Source organism: Bombina bombina, chromosome 7 (assembly GCF_027579735.1).
Source record: "Bombina bombina isolate aBomBom1 chromosome 7, aBomBom1.pri, whole genome shotgun sequence".
In the NCBI taxonomy this organism is placed as follows: Eukaryota; Metazoa; Chordata; class Amphibia; order Anura; family Bombinatoridae; genus Bombina; species Bombina bombina.
The window spans coordinates 281,052,918-281,066,064 of NC_069505.1; the positions used below are offsets into that span (position 1 = coordinate 281,052,918).

Here is a 13,147-nt window from a genome sequence, read left to right on the forward strand (position 1 = left end):
TACTTTGATTAGTTTAGACAAGGAAGGGACTTCCAAATATATCCCTTGATTTGGAAGGTCTACAAATTATAGCACATAGTCCAATTTGAATAAAAAAAAAAAAAAAAACACACACGACACACATACCCATTACAGAATCCTCACTATACTAGTTATGAGCACTTTGGTCACAAAACCATCCTCTCACCTGTAGTAACTTAATACATCCTGGTCCTCTTTCTGACCTTCCTTGGCATCTTGTGCCAGTTCTCTTACACTCTTACTCCTTATCTCCTTAGAGCTGTCCCTCCAGAAAAGCCAAACTTCCTCTTCATCTTCTCCTGACTCCAGAGAGTTGTCCCCTGCAGTCACCTCCTCAAACTCAAAACGAGAAAGAACGAGCCTATAGAGAGAGGACCGAGTGCTGTAGTTATATATATATAACAATGCTATACTGTTAAAAACAACTGCACTGTTTCTTGCATTTAACCCATAAACTGCATAGTTAAAGTTTACTCCAGAACAGCAATGCACTATTGGGACCCTGGTGAACACATCTTGTGAGCAAATGGCAAGAGGCATATGCTCATAGCCACCAATCAGCAGCTAGCTTCCAGTACCTAATTTAGTTAATTGCTGCTCATAATCCTAACTAGGAATGCTTTTCAACAAAGAATACCCCGAGAATACATTTGATAACAGAAGTAAACTCTCTCAAAAATGCATGCTCCATTCGAATCATGAAAAGTTTAATTTTTCTTTCATGTCCCTTTAAAACCATTTATAAACTCATTTACAATTTTAATCAACTTTGCAATTTACTTCTATTATCTAATTTGCTTCATTCTCTTGGTATCCTTTGTTGAAAAGCATACCTAGGTAGTCTCAGGACCTCAGAGTTAGCTGCTGATTGCTGGCTGCATTTATAAGACTTGTCATTGGCTTACCGAAGTAGCTAGCTCCCAGTAGTGTATTGCTGCTCCTTCAATATAGGATAACAAGAAAATTAAGCAAAATTGATAATTTAAGTAAATTACTAAGTTGTTTAAAAATGTATGCTCTATCTAAATCATGAAAGAAAAAAAAAATGTGCTTCACGTCTCTAACTTTCAATATATATGATGCATAAATACAAGATGACTTTAAAGGGACAGTCTACACAAGAATTGTTATTGTTTTAAAACTATATATAATTTTTTTATTGCCCATTCCCCAGTTTTGCATAACCAGTTATATTAATACAGTACACTTTTTACCTCTGTGATTACCTTGTATCTAAGCATCTTCTGACAGTCCTCTGATCAAATGACTTTTTTAAAATGATCTATTGACCTGCATTTTAGCGAATTAGTGCCGCGTTCTGCTGACACTTAAATAACTCAGCAGGCATGAGCACAATGTTCTCTATATGGCCTACGTGAACTAGCAGTCTCCTGTTGTGAACAGCAAATAAAAAAACATTTGTTAAGAGGTTGTCTGTAGTGGCTTAGAAAAAGGCAGCAATTTAGAGGTTTAAATGTTATAAATTATATTAATATAACAATGTTGGTTGTGCTGGGGAATGGGTAGTAAAGGTGTTATCTAACTTTTTAAACAATAACAACTTTAGTGTAGACTGTCCCTTTAACAGCTCTTACATTTTTGGACAGCCATAATGTATTCTTTTGTTATACCTACTTTGTTTCAATGAGAATATCTGCATTTGCCTGGTTTAGCACAGCTTTACAGATGAGCTCTTGCGTCACTGGGATAGATTTGTTCATGGACACACAAAGATCCGAAAGATAATCCAGGAACCTGATAAGCAGAACAAAACGTCACATGATGTTCTTGGTATCCAATATCACCACTAGTATCAGAAATCACACATCTCCCAAGCTCTCTTAAAACGCATCTGCCATGCTCTCTTCAAAGTCTCATAACTTTATTTCTATACCCTGACAGAACAAAGCATATGTCAGCAAATGCCTACATGGTTATTGGTCTCACCGTGGTTCCCTGTTTTTCCGCACCAGACTCACAAAGGTGTCTATTTCCGCAGCAGTTATGTGCTTTTCCAAAAGCTTGCGGTTATTATGTAGTAGTGCAGTTATGGTGTCCTCTGCCAACACATCGTAACCAATCTGCTTCTGCATGAAGCCAAACTGTTTAGCAATGTATTCCTGTGATCAAACAAAGGCAGAAGTCATGTGTTAGAGTGTTATAAAGTGCCAGATCTGTCTAGAACAGGTCTTCCTAAGTAATCAATTCTGTGTAAGATTAGTACAATAAGACTTTCTACAAAAGACAAAAAATAAAACTAGACATTAACCAATAAAGGGATTTTCTAGTGCTAAAATAGGAGATAAACTAGATGGTTCATGAAGGTATCTACATATCTATTTTTACGCAAGATCAGGACCATCTGCACATCTCTGGCAACCATCTGAGCATATGGAGAGGTGATTGGTACAAACAGATCATGCTTGATATGAGGTTAACAGAAAGCCCCAGTATTAGTATTAATCAATTATTTAAAGGTTAATTTATAGGGAAAACAATACATTTCAAAAACAAAAAGGAGGAAAAAAGGGGTAGGGGGTTTAAAGGGACTGTTCACCCAAACATTTTCTACCATTTAAATTGTTCCCAATGATCCATTTTACCTGCTGGAGTGTATTAAATAGTTTACAAGTAGCTCCTTTACCCCTATTTTGGACTTTGAAATAGCTGATTTAGCCTGTGGTTTCCCAACCTATACTGAAAGTTTTGACACTGGAGTCTCAGCTATTGAATAGCCTAAGTAAACACAGCCAGCAGAAGAAATTAAACTCACAGTGGGGTGGTGGTTAAAAAATTATAATTTTCCATTGTTCTCTCTATGTATTGAGCTTTAGTTTTCCAGACAAATATAAGATAAGGAAGCAAGTGTGTGTACACAAAGTGATAACATAATGAGATCTGATATTACCTGAAGCCCAAACCATTGTAATAGGTTGTGGTTTAAAAGCACAAAACGAGCTACTTCATATACACAAATAAACCTGACAATGCAATTTCTCATATGTTTTATACTCTGCAGCTGGTATAACAAGTCATTGAAAATACATTAATATAAAAACAATTTTACGGTGTACTGTCCCTTTAAATGTCCCTACTGAACAACATTCTCAGATAAAAAATATATATATCATAAATTAAAAGCACAAGGGGGTTTATCAAGTTACTACCCTATAGGGATAGCCATTTATTAAAAATATTAGCAGTAAACTGCATCAAGAGCATTTTTGAAACATTGGTGAACAAAGTAGCAATCCCCATCAGTTTGTATCAACACCTATGTTTATAAAAACAACACACCTGATTCTTGCGGTAGTCCTGCTGAGAGTGTCTTAGTACCCGATAGCAAAGCCGGCAGATGTGTCTAAATGGCGCGTGTCTCTGGTCTCCGAGCTCCTCTAGCCTTAGCATTGGACCATCACCGCTATCTGTGAATGGAGCCTGCAGCAGCTTGAAGATCTAGAAAATACACTTAATCAGAGCCACCAACACATGCCCATGCACTACCATGTGCTTATTTTTATTATTCAGCTGCGATGCACTAACAAAATTACATTATATTTTTTAAGGTGTACAATAATTACAACAGAAACATAGTGAAGTATATGGGACGTTAAAGGGACAGTCAAGTCCAAATTAAACTTTCATGATTCAGATAGGGCATGTCATTTAAAACAACTTTCCAAAATACTTATAGCATATTTTCTTTGTTCTCTTGGTATTCTTAGTTAAAAGCTAAACCTAGGTAGGCCCATATGCCAATTTTTTAGACCTTGAAGGCCGCCTCTAATCTGAATGCATTTTGACAGTTCACCACTAGAGGGTGTTAGTGCTGACTTCTAGGTAAACTTCACATGTGTGAGCTCAATGTTATCTATATGACACACATGAACTGATTGGCTAAAATGCAAGTCTGTTAAAAGAACTGAAATAAGGGGGCAGTCTGCAGAGGCTTAAATACAAGGTAATCAGAGTTTATAACTGTTGGTTATGCAAAACTAGGGAACGGGTAATAAAGGGATTATCTATCTTTTTAAACAATAACAATTCTGGTGTTAACTGTCCCATTAAGTCTCAATTCTAAATACATTTAATAATTCTAAATGGATTTATTAGTTATTTAATCAGTGCCACAAACTGTTGCAGTAGAAGTACACTCAGCACCCACAGAGCACTGCTGGTCCTAAACGGAAACGGATGCAGATACAATGATCTCACGTTCCTTTAAGAGCTTTTTTACATTTTTGAGATAATCCATCAGATTTTCTGTAAATGTTCAAGTTGCAACTTTTTTTGTGATGATTATGCAGAACAGATTAACGCTTCAGAGCAAATCTCTGCCTAGTGCACAAGCTTCCACATGAGCTGAAAGCTTATTTTCCTATAAATGGTGACAAAGTCGGTCATGGTCATCTAGGATTTCTGCAATCCTGTAGCGCCAGTACAAGTGTTTTCAGCTACAAGACATTTACTGCCGTCTCTTGGGCATTCTACTTGTCATTTGACCCAATAGTGAATCCGAGCATTAAAACTCTGGGCAGAATATTTAAACATGGTGCTGTTAAATGAGATAAAGAGAAGACAGATATTTCCCAAAGATTCCTTGCTTTGGCTTTCCTGGGTTACAAAAAGAACAGCTCAATTGGGTATTTGTATTTGTGTATTTCTTATAAATGAATAAAGAACATCAAAAGTAGCAGGATTACAATCTATTAAAGGGACATAACTACAAAACAACATTTTTTGAATGTATTAGATAATTTTATTATTGATCCATTTGCAAATAACTGTTTAACCCCTTATGGAACAAACTAAAGCCGTGTCCTTGACGGAATAATTCCGTCATTGGTCATAAAGGGGTTAACCCCTACAAATGGGTCAAACGCATAGTTAAAGTCATCCACAGGACAGCAATGTACTACTGGCCCCTAACTGAACACATCTGGAGAGCCATTGACCAGAGACATATGTGTAGCCAATTAACAGAAATCTATTAGTAGTGTATTGCCGATTTTGAACATACCTAGGTATACGTTTCAACATAAACAAAGTAATTTGATAATTGAGACTTAACTGAAAAATAAGGCAGAACAGCAAAGTTATTGTAAACAATGGAGGGGGAGAAATTTATCTAAATTGGAAACAATCACATTTAAGAAATCAAATAAAGGGAAGAATACACTATCCTGTACAATCATCCAAGAATTAAAAGAAATATGTTAGCTACTCTTTCAAACACACAAAACTCTTGAGTTTAATATCCTCCTAATACTAATAATAATAATAATCATAATTAATAATTTCTTGAACACCACTGGGTGACTGTGGACAAGTAATGTTTATGTTTATGATGCACGTTTAAAGATGTAACATTTGAGAATTAAATTGCTTACGTTTTTAAGATATGGTTTCCATGACAAAACTAATAGATTATTATATTTTCTTGGAACATTAGGACAACCTTATCTTTTAGTAGTGTTTAAGCATGGAAGGTCCTTAAGAAAGCTACAAGATTAATCTTATTTGGCTTGAAGAAAATAATTTTTCAGGTTAAGGATTCATTGGCAGTTCTTTACATACCTGATACTAAACTAGGACCCAGAGATCAGCTAAATAGAAAACCAGAAACGAATACAGAATTACTACTGCTACTGAAGAGCTAGAAAGTAGGTGTAGAAACTTAGTCCATATCTTAAAAAGAAGAGGGATACCCGGATATGTATTTGCTTCCCTGCTTTGAAGCTTAGGTGTGTGACATCCACATCTGTGCGTCTTTCAGATAAACAAATACAATAACTAAACCCTGTTAGATCTGAAGCGTTACATGAGGATTTTATTCAACATTTTTATTTTTAAAAGTCAGTTACATAATGCTCTGTACATAGTTTAGAAAAACGGAAGATTCGGCGATTAGGAGCTGTATCATGAATTTGCTTGCCAGTATTGATTAGGGATTTCCACAGTTTTCTGTCCCCATCAAGTAATGTACTTCTGCTTATAAACCTCTTGGAAAAACTAAACAGGATTTTTGAAAAGTTGCATCTATCATTCTGTTCATAGTTTACTTAAAAGCTATGGATATCCTAGCAATATATAGTGTTTATTAACAATGTAGGTATAGAACTAAACCAATAAATCTTATCTCCAATTATTTGCCCATACACAGATATCCCAATGGGGAGTGCCCTAGTGGTCAAACATGAGGAGATCTCAAATGAAAAGAAAAAAACAAAAAAAGGTACCACCATTAGGGCACACACTTGTAAACAGATAAGTTAAAGCTAATAGAAAGGGCCATACATAAAACTTAACATCTATTTAAATGGTAAATAAAGCATCCTAATAAAATCACTTAAAAACTAAACAAAGTAGCAATGTCGGAGCCTCTTTGAAAAAGCTCATGCGAAACGCGCTTCAGGCATTTGCCTGTCTGAGTACTCTGGACCACTGGTATTACTAATGCTTGGTCATGATCGTATAATTGTGATAACTACAGGGAGTGCAGAATTATTAGGCAAATTAGTATTTTGACCACATCATCCTCTTTATGCATGTTGTCTTACTCCAAGCTGTATAGGCTCGAAAGCCTACTACCAATTAAGCATATTAGGTGATGTGCATCTCTGTAATGAGAAGGGGTGTGGTCTAATGACATCAACACCCTATATCAGGTGTGCATAATTATTAGGCAACTTCCTTTCCTTTGGCAAAATGGGTCAAAAGAAGGACTTGACGGGCTCAGAAAAGTCAAAAATAGTGAGATATCTTGCAGAGGGATGCAGCACTCTTAAAATTGCAAAGCTTCTGAAGCGTGATCATTGAACAATCAAGCATTTCATTCAAAATAGTCAACAGGGTCGCAAGAAGCGTGTGGAAAAACCAAGGCGCAAAATAACTGCCCATGAACTGAGAAAAGTCAAGCGTGCAGCTGCCAAGATGCCACTTGCCACCAGTTTGGCCATATTTCAGAGCTGCAACATCACTGGAGTGCCCAAAAGCACAAGGTGTGCAATACTCAGAGACATGGCCAAGGTAAGAAAGGCTGAAAGACGACCACCACTGAACAAGACACACAAGCTGAAACGTCAAGACTGGGCCAAGAAATATCTCAAGACTGATTTTTCTAAGGTTTTATGGACTGATGAAATGAGAGTGAGTCTTGATGGGCCAGATGGATGGGCCCGTGGCTGGATTGGTAAAGGGCAGAGAGCTCCAGTCCGACTCGGACGCAAGCAAGGTGGAGGTGGAGTACTGGTTTGGGCTGGTATCATCAAAGATGAGCTTGTGGGGCCTTTTCGGGTTGAGGATGGAGTCAAGCTCAACTCCCAGTCCTACTGCCAGTTTCTGGAAGACACCTTCTTCAAGCAGTGGTACAGGAAGAAGTCTGCATCCTTCAAGAAAAACATGATTTTTATGCAGGACAATGCTCCATCACACGCGTCCAAGTACTCCACAGCGTGGCTGGCAAGAAAGGGTATAAAAGAAGAAAATCTAATGACATGGCCTCCTTGTTTACCTGATCTGAACCCCATTGAGAACCTGTGGTCCATCATCAAATGTGAGATTTCCAAGGAGGGAAAACAGTACACCTCTCTGAACAGTGTCTGGGAGGCTGTGGTTGCTGCTGCACGCAATGTTGATGGTGAACAGATCAAAACACTGACAGAATCCATGGATGGTAGGCTTTTGAGTATCCTTGCAAAGAAAGGTGGCTATATTGGTCACTGATTTGTTTTTGAATGTCAGAAATGTATATTTGTGAATGTTGAGATGTTATATTGGTTTCACTGGTAAAAATAAATAATTGAAATGGGTATATATTTGTTTTTTGTTAAGTTGCCTAATAATTATGCACAGTAATAGTCACCTGCACACACAGATATCCCCCTAAAATAGCTATAACTAAAAACAAACTAAAAACTACTTCCAAAACTATTCAGCTTTGATATTAATGAGTTTTTTGGGTTCATTGAGAACATGGTTGTTCAATAATAAAATTAATCCTCAAAAATACAACTTGCCTAATAATTCTGCACTCCCTGTATATCTGTTAGTACGATCAAGCCCGGACTTTTTTCACAATAATTGTGAGTAGCCATCTATTGAGAGATAGTTTGATAAGCCCACCCCATATCCCACATTTGTGGGCATCACAAAAACATAGTTGACAAACTGCTAGGGATCTATTTAAGATCAATGGGCCTCTGAATCCCGTTTCATTTGTTGATATTTCTAATTTTTGGGCTGATGATCCTCTGCTTAAAGTGAATGTAAAGTCGAGTCATACTAATAGTTTCCATCCAGGCCGTGACGTTTGTGCAAAGGGGCTGAATTATTAGTTTACTGCAGATGAGACCTCGGTCAATCAATTGCTGAATATGGCAGGTGGAAGCACGGCTCTAATCCTTACAGTGTTTCATGTTAAATATCTCTGAAGTAGTATACTAAACATTTAATTTTTTAACTTCTATCGTATGACTTGCGCTAATAAGCTCAAGTTTACATTCACTTTAACCCTTTCATGCCGGGTTTAATTTGAGATTTAAATGATGGAATCAGGTGAGATGGGGGGGGCTACAATGCTAGGCACGCCCACCATGACCCGATCCCATTCAGGAAGTTCCGTTGGCTTCAGTACAGCCAAACGGCTAGGACATTCCATGCCGTTCTAACAGCGCTACAGAACAGCGCAGTTAGGACAGCATGGAAAGTCCTTACGTCGCAAAAAGGTTAATTGTACCATTGACACGTGTGTTAGTTTCCAGAAACCCCGACAGTGCTACTTTGTTTAGTTTTTAAGTGATTTTATTAAGCATTCAATAGGATGCTTTTTTAATCATTTAAATAAATGTTAAGTTTTATGTATGGCCCTTTCTATTAGGTTTAACTTATCTGTTTATAAGTGTGTGCCATGATAGTGGTTACTTTTTCCTTTCTTTAGAGATCAAAATATTGTGTTGCCTGTCTTTCATAAAGCTTATCTCAGTAACTATCCAGCTTGATTTTATTGGGAATTTTGAAAGAACCATCTATTTGATCCAGTATAAGTTAAAAAAATAAAAATGACTGAATGTTATACTAAGACGATGGTTTAAACAGGTAGACTTATATGTCTATATTAATCAAGCAGACAAATCTAGGTCAAGATGATTCCAATTTCTAATTATCTTCACTGACACAAAAGACCTTCTTCCATATCTTCTAAACCAGATAGAGGATAACAAGCTGACTTCTTCACAATTACATGACAGACCCCTAAGGTCACTATATGTCCTATCAGATTCAAATTACGAGAAAATTGCAAAGCACACATTTTAATATTTACAGATTACCATCAATAGCTGCCTTAGAGTAGACTGCTGCAAACAAATACATGTTTCTCTTTCACGATTTTAAACATCTTTCCAATTCACTTCTAATAAGTTTGCTTTGTTCTCTTGGTACTGTTTGTTAACCCTTTGAGTGCTAAGCACTTTCCCACCTGGGTGCTAAGATTTTTTTTAAGGTTTCTTTATTTTTCAGACCCCCAAGACTTACACTGTTGGAAAGGTTATGCGATTACCTTTCCAATGGTGGGTCTTGGGGGTCTGTAGCTGTTTAGATGCCTGAGATACAGGTTTCTAAGCAGCATGCCCCCTGCTCCTATACTTAACATTATTAAGTATAAATAAAGTTGGGCGGTGACGTCATCACATTATTGCTTGTGACGTCACCGCGCATAACGTGAAGCCCCGGCGATGCCTGTCACTATGCAGGCCCGATCACCGAGGGTAGGAGCAGGTGGGAGCCCCCAGATCTCCCTCAAGGTGGGAGAGAGCTAGTGACAGCTCTGAGCCATCATTAGCACCAGAGTGGGAAAATCTGACAGCTCAGAGCCATCATTAGCACTCAAGGAGATCTGCAATTCACTCCTGGAAGTTAGCTTAACAGGTGAGCCAATAAAAAAAGACAGATGTGCAGCCACAAACTAGCAGCTACCTTCCAGTAGTAAATTGCTGCTCGCTGCGGAATCTGTTGGCGCTCTACAAATAACCGATGATAATAATAATAATCCTGAGCCTACCTAGGTATGCTTTTTAACAAAGGAAACCAAGAGAACGAAGCAAATTAGATAATAGAATTAAATTGGAAAGTTGTTTATAATAACATGATCTATCTGAATCACAAAAGAAAATGTTGTGGTTTATGACCCTTTAAAAGATTTTTCTTTGCATAAATGTTTTGTAGATGATCCATTTATATATTCCATCTAGGAGTGTTTTTCTAAAAATGTAAAGTTTTGCTTATGTTATAATAGTACAGATTTTCTAACCAAGCCCCAAAGTTTCAGATGAACACACACACAAACACACACACACACACACACACACACACACACAAACACACACACAAACACACACACACAAACACACACACACAAACACACACACACAAACACACACACACAAACACACACACACAAACACACACCTTTGCTTAAAATAAAAAAAATATGTTTGGACTATAGAAATAAGCATAAACAGGATAGTAACGTTCTAAGAGATAAGCAAATTATATATAAATCAACAAAATATATTTTAAAAAAGATGCAATAATCTTGCATTAAAAACAATTAAAACCTGAATCGTCATGTTTATAGTGCCAATGGATGTACTTCAGAATAATGACTATAAAGTTACCTTGGTCTGTTCCTTTTTTAGGAGGATTACAAGCACAGTCTTTGAATCTGCAGTTCATTACTGCCTTTTGCTTTGATTTCAAAATTGACCAGATATTGCTTGATATAGTCTTTAAAAGTTTCTCACACTCCTCTGGGCCGATGCACTGAGTGAGTGTCTATTTTGCCGACTCCGGCTTCCTTAAGTTTGGATCATGACACGGTTTGTGCCTGAATATCAGCGTATAAATCTGCCTGTGTATAGGGACTGTTTTTTGGAAACTACTATATTTTAACCTCTTGCACTTAAATGCCTGTTTTTCCCAGGTTTGCTTGCTACTCTGCAAATGTTAAAGGGACACTGAACTTAAATTTTTTCTTTCGTGATTCAGATAGAACATGCAATTTTAAACTTTCTAATTTACTCCTATCATCAATTTTTCTTCATTCACTTGCTATCTTTATTTGAAAAAGAAGGCATCTATGCTTATTTTTTGGTTCAGACTCTAGACAGCACTTTTTTATTGGTGGATGAATTTATCCACCAATCAGCAAGAATAACCCAGGTTATTTACCAAAAATTGGTCGGCATCTAAACTTACATTCTTGCATTTTAAATAAAGATACCAAGAGAATGAAGAACATTTGATAATAGGAGTAAATTAGAAAGTTGCTTAAAATTGCATGCTCTATCTGAATCACAAAAGAAAAAATTTGGTTTTAGTGTCCCTTTAACGCCAACATTGCCATTTAATAAGACTGACCATGTAAAAATAAATTGCTCCAGTCTTACAATACCTCTTGTTCCAATAACATTTTTGAAATTTACTAAATTTACTATATACTCTGATTGCTGCTGTACCTGCTTACTTATAATCTGGCATGTTGGTATTCAGCAGGTAGCTGATTAACTTTCCCATTGCTTGCAGTATACACTGCTAGCAGAACAGAACTAAAAGGACATGAAACCCACTTTTTTTCCATGATTTAGAAAGAGTATGTAATTCTAAACAACTTTCTAATTTACCTCTATTATCTAATTTGTTTAATGCTCTTGATACCCTTTGCTGAAAAGCATATTTAGATAGGCTTAGTGGCTGCTGATTGGTAGCTGCACATAGATGCCTCGTGTGATTGGCTCACCCATGGTAATTGCCATTTCTTCAACAAAGAATATCTTAAGAATTCAGCATTAGATAATAGACGAAAATTGGAACATTGTTTGAAATTTAATTCTCTATCTGAATCATAAAAGAAAAATTTTGGGTTTAATGTCCCTTAAGGGCCGCCTTCTTCTGAATTTAGCGGTATCAGAAACCTCCAAATGCACATCTATATTGTTCATTTTGTATGTAAATCTACCTACTATCACTACCTTAGCCAGTGTCTCTTATACCAATATTAAATAAATGCATTGTTGAATGTGACATTATGCAGCCTAAACATTCATATTACCCTCTTTAGATATCTTGTATTTTTAGCATCTGAAGGTTTTAACTTTAGAAAATAAATTACTACCTGTATATTTTCTGATAGAATAGCTTTTGTTGGTAACCACCTAAATTGCCATCTTTAAAGGGACACTGAACCCAAATTTTTTCTTTTGTGATTTAGATAGAGCATGCAATTTTAAGCAACTTTCTAATTTTCTCCTATTAGCAAATGGTCTTCATTCTCTTGGTATATTTATTTGAAAAGCAAGAATGTAAGTTTAGATGCCGGCCCATTTTTGTTGAACAACCTGGGTTGTTCTTGCCGATTGGTGGACAAATTCATCCACCAATAAACAAGTGCTGTCCAGGGTTCTGGACTTTCTTTTTCAAATAAAGATAGAAAGTGAACAAAGAAAAATTGATAATAGGAGTAAATTAGAAAGTTGCTTAAAATCACATGCTCTATCTAAATCACGAAAGAAAAAAAAAATTGGGTTCAGTGTCCCTTTAAGGTAGTGTCCTCAAATAATTCTACTGTATTTGTTAAAGAAAAATTAAGTATTTGTTTATTAAATATAGTATATGCTAGAAACAAGGCATTGTAAAAGATCTTAACAGTATAGAAATGTACAAGGTGTTTGCAAATCATGACTAATTAAGGGAAACACTTGAAAAGCTTGGTGATATTTAAATTCCTAATCTCCTCTGCTCTGATTTAACCAATCAAATTACAATGCTGAATGTTGCAGGGTAAGAATTTTCACCATCCGTAATGACTAGAATCTCTAGCTGAAGTGAACAATTTCCATACTGATTTTGCAACAAAAGCAAGCAAAAAAGGGTTTTGAATGTATATTGCAGCGTTGTTTTATTTTCAGTTATTAAATCTGATGGGATGTTACATTTAGACAATTTCACTTAAAGTGAAGGTCAATTTTGACAAATTAGTGCCTGGTTTTTAATAATCCTATTAAAACAAGGGCACTTTAATTCGTCAAAATTGACATTTCAAGAGTTTTCTTCAAAAACGTACCTTTTA

General features: G+C 36.3%; 1 protein-coding gene across 1 annotated transcript in view; it reads right to left on the reverse strand.

Moving 5' to 3' along the window:
- Positions 1–13,147, reverse strand: part of ITPR1 (inositol 1,4,5-trisphosphate receptor type 1) — a 532,169-nt gene that overhangs the window by 166,851 nt on the left and 352,171 nt on the right. Inside the window, exons 14-17 of the mRNA XM_053689365.1 lie at positions 3,319–3,477; positions 1,969–2,141; positions 1,657–1,776; positions 188–382 (exon numbers count right to left, since the gene is read on the reverse strand). Coding sequence (XP_053545340.1) covers positions 188–382; positions 1,657–1,776; positions 1,969–2,141; positions 3,319–3,477 — 647 coding nt within the window. The remainder of the gene's footprint in view (positions 1–187; positions 383–1,656; positions 1,777–1,968; positions 2,142–3,318; positions 3,478–13,147) is intronic.